The sequence below is a fragment of the Myotis davidii genome, unplaced genomic scaffold (genome assembly GCF_000327345.1).
Source record: "Myotis davidii unplaced genomic scaffold, ASM32734v1 scaffold753, whole genome shotgun sequence".
Taxonomy (NCBI): Eukaryota; Metazoa; Chordata; class Mammalia; order Chiroptera; family Vespertilionidae; genus Myotis; species Myotis davidii.
In genome coordinates, this window is record NW_006286231.1 from 1,504,775 (window position 1) to 1,508,556 (window position 3,782).

At 40.1% G+C, this 3,782-nt stretch overlaps 1 protein-coding gene across 1 annotated transcript in view; it reads right to left on the bottom strand.

The window, feature by feature from the left end:
- The window catches only part of NEB (nebulin), a 198,617-nt gene that overhangs the window by 44,675 nt on the left and 150,160 nt on the right, over window positions 1-3,782 (bottom strand). Inside the window, 5 exon segments of the mRNA XM_015559803.1 lie at window positions 703-807; window positions 1,448-1,552; window positions 1,978-2,082; window positions 2,838-2,942; window positions 3,200-3,304. Coding sequence (XP_015415289.1) covers window positions 703-807; window positions 1,448-1,552; window positions 1,978-2,082; window positions 2,838-2,942; window positions 3,200-3,304 — 525 coding nt within the window.

Here is a 3,782-nt window from a genome sequence, read left to right on the forward strand (position 1 = left end):
ATCTTTCTTCTATCATTGACAGTCCCTCTAGGTTGTGGGCTGCTTGCCTGTGTTCCTGAGAAGCATCTACGGTACCAGTCTATAGAGTGTGTTTTCTTTAGTGAATTACCGGTATGTTTACCGGTAATAAACTTGCACTGTTTTATGTATATGTTTGATTACATACAGCCTTGTGACAGTTTTCCTGCATGTCATAAGCATTTGAATATAAATTAAAATGTTAAAATCAAATCTGATATTGTTTTACCTTTTACTTGGTGTGTGGAAGGTGTGCGGAAGAGGGGGTAGTCTTATACGGTGAGTATATAACAAACTCTGTATTTTGAGTGGAAATGTTAGGGGGTCGTCTTATACGCCCAGTCGTCTTATACGCCGGCAAATACGGTACCCAGAGACATATTAATAGGGAGGGAATTCTGGCAGAGATATGAGTTGGTCTGAAATGACCACTTATCAAAGTCAAATAAATGATATAACTAAATGATGACTATAGTCAATGAGGTCAGTACTAAAAAAATTTGAGATATGCCATTGTAGCGGAGTCCATCAGACGGTGGTCAGTTCAGTATGTACTCCAACTACAGGGACTAAAAGTGAAGATCAGGAAGGAAATATGAAAAAGCTAAATACTCAGTGCTAATTCTCTCTGTGAGCACTGAAACACGTTAAACGGATGTGGACACTCTCCTTGAGGAGATCTACCTTGCTGTAGAGAGTCTTGTTCTGCTCAGCCAGAGTGAAGTCGGGGGTATCATAGGCATAGCAACCAATTCCTTTAAGCCAGGTCAAATCTTCTTTGTATTTTACCTGGGAGAAGAATGTCACCAAAGAGTTTTAAGAACCTATCTCCAAATAGCAGTAGGTTAGGATCGATACAAGTGGAACAAATGAAAGTTCTGACCACTGAGACATATAGGACAATAACGTATCAAAACAACTATTTAAGAGAAGTTTCCAATAATGCTTTTTTCTGCTTACTTTATGGTGAATTAAATGTGGAAATTTTTATTTTTAGTACTAATTAAAACAATTCAAATGTGACAGGTGTACTTTCCTAGAGATTACATCGTGAACTTGGGAGATGTATTTTCCTATAAAAAACTGACATTTCTTTCTAAGTGAACATCGTCACCTGTCTTGATTGCTTCATGAACTTGTCTCTTCAATTGACCAAAAGTAGGTTATTGCTTAGATGAAGTATATCACTTCCAGCCATGTAATATGATATAATACATTTGGAAGAAAAATTAGGTTTATAAATTGGAATATATTTTTTCTCTCCCAAGTTGAAGCTCACTCATTTATCAACGAGTTTTATGATTTAAACATCCATGCATGAGAACCAACATTGAGTCACGCGTTTAATCAGTTTTAGTGCAGTGTTTGATTCCCTAAGTCACATGGACATATGAATTTATACGTGAAAATGGAAGACTTGAAGACTCACATCACTGACTGCATCCCTGACTGCCTGGTGGTGGAATTGCTCTGGGCTATCAGGAATGGACCTCCAGATTCCCAGCTGGCTCATGTAGTTCTCCTTGTATTTCACCTGTGGGAGAAACACAAAGTCAGGTGTAACCTCTGATCCAAAATTAATGCAAAAAAGTCTACTTATTTCCAGAAAGTATTAGGGAAGGGAGGATACTTTTTTGTTTGTTTGTTTTTTAATCCTCACCCAGGGATATTTTCCCATTGATTTTTAGAGAGAGTGGAAGAGAGAGAGAAAGAGAAATATCGATGTGAGAGAAGCACATTGATTGGTTGCCTCCTGCATGATCCCCAACGAAGGCCTAGGCGGGGGAGGAGCCTGCAACCGAGGTATGTGCCCTTGACCAGAATTGAACCCAGGACCCTTCAGTCTACAGGCTGATGCTTTATCCACTGAGGCAAACCGGCTAGGGCAAGGGAGGACTCTTTTTAAAACTGATGGTGGCTCATTGAGCCTCATGCAAGTAGATATATGGAGGGACGTACTTTACTGATGTCATCTGTGACTCGGCGATGGTACACAATGTCCAGAGCATCCTTCACGGTGTGGTATTTCCCTTTGGTCTTTTCAAATGTTTCTTTGTAGCGTAGCTGGAAGGAGAAAACACACATGGGTTATGGAAAACTACCGAGTTAAATAATTGAAGGCTTTTAAACTTGAGGTTTCTCTCAGGTTTTCCCATGAATAAATTTAGGAGAGATTTAAAAACTGATCTCACATCCTGGAAAGAAAAAGGACACGAGGAGGAACCTAATAAAATCTGAATAAAGCATAGAGTTTAGTGAATAATGTATCAATATGGACTCATTGGTGGTGACAAATGTATGAAGGTAATGTAAGGTGTTAAAAACAGGGGAAACTAGGTGTAGTCTAATTTAATGATCACAATTCTTATCCTCATTCCCCACGTCAGAAAACAGTCTCAGAAAAAAAAAACAGGTAAGGTATACAGAGGCAATCAGCAGGCAAATGACAGTATCAGGATTTGAAAGCATGTTCGGCTGACTCCAAGAACATGCCTTTATAGGCAAGTAATTAGTTGTCAAGTATTCCCTAGGAAATGCTATCAAAAACTCACAAGAAGGGGCCATCTTCTTCCTAGAAGAGCAATGAGAAGAGTCATAGGCTTTTGGCATTACTCCTAGCTACTACTTTGCCTAACTGGTATTGTTTGTGTCTACTTTTTTTTTTTTTTAAAGTTTTTGGATGTGGTTTTCTTTTTTTCCTGCTCCATGTGTGGGTCAGAACCTTGAACTATGGATATGACTAATCTTTTCTGTTTCTTAGGTACCTCAACCCCCCGCTGTCCCTACCACAGCAGAAGGAAGAAGGAAGGGATGCATACATCACTGGCGTTCCAGTAGGCCTTCTTGGCTCTGATGAGGACTGGTGTGTCTGGGATTGGGGTGTACTTGTCCTTCATCTTTTCATACTGAATCTTGTACTTGTTCTAAGAAATAGAGACAGAAGAGAGAGACAAAGTTAAGTTCAAGTGTTTTCATCCCTCACCATCCGCAGCCATGTCACAGATCCACCCCAGGGACACAGTGTATTACGCTCATTAGGAGAATGGCTCCGCCTCCTGTTCTTGGTGCTGCTGAGCACCATTTTTAGACATGAGCTCTCCTATCAGAGGCAGCAGGTGAAGGATTTAGCGAGCATGTTTTTTCTCTAGCCCAGTGCCTTAGTGCCAAATTCCCAGCTCACCTCGCTGACCAGGTCCTTCACGTCTTTGGCATGCTTCAAGGCTGTGGTCTGGTTTCCAGCGTGATGATGGGGTCTCTCTTTGGTGGCAAGTTCAACATATAGATACTAAATAATCAGAATAGGGATCAGATATTATAGAGATAAAACATTTTTTTATTTAGCATTTAGTCTTCTCTATTCAACAGGGATGTACCTGTTGTCCTGTTTTTTTGTTTGTTATATGTGTTCTGTTCATTTGTTTCTCTCTATGTCTCACATCTGGAAACATGTATTTGCACTCTAATTGTCTAATAATCTTATTGCTGAGTACAGTTTAATCTAAATCCATATAATACAGACAGAACTTAGAACCTACACACAGAACTCAGATGAAGATTCGAGAGACAGAACTTAGAAGACAGAACTTAGAAGAGACAGAACTTAGAAGACAGAACCTACACAGAACCTAGAGACAGAAGAATTTCGCTGGAAAGAACATGGCAAAAGATCCTGGACAGAACCTGGCTACAGAACCTGGCTGGAGAACCTAGTGAGGGAACATGGCTACAGAACCTGGCTGGAGAACCTAGACAGAACCTGGCTG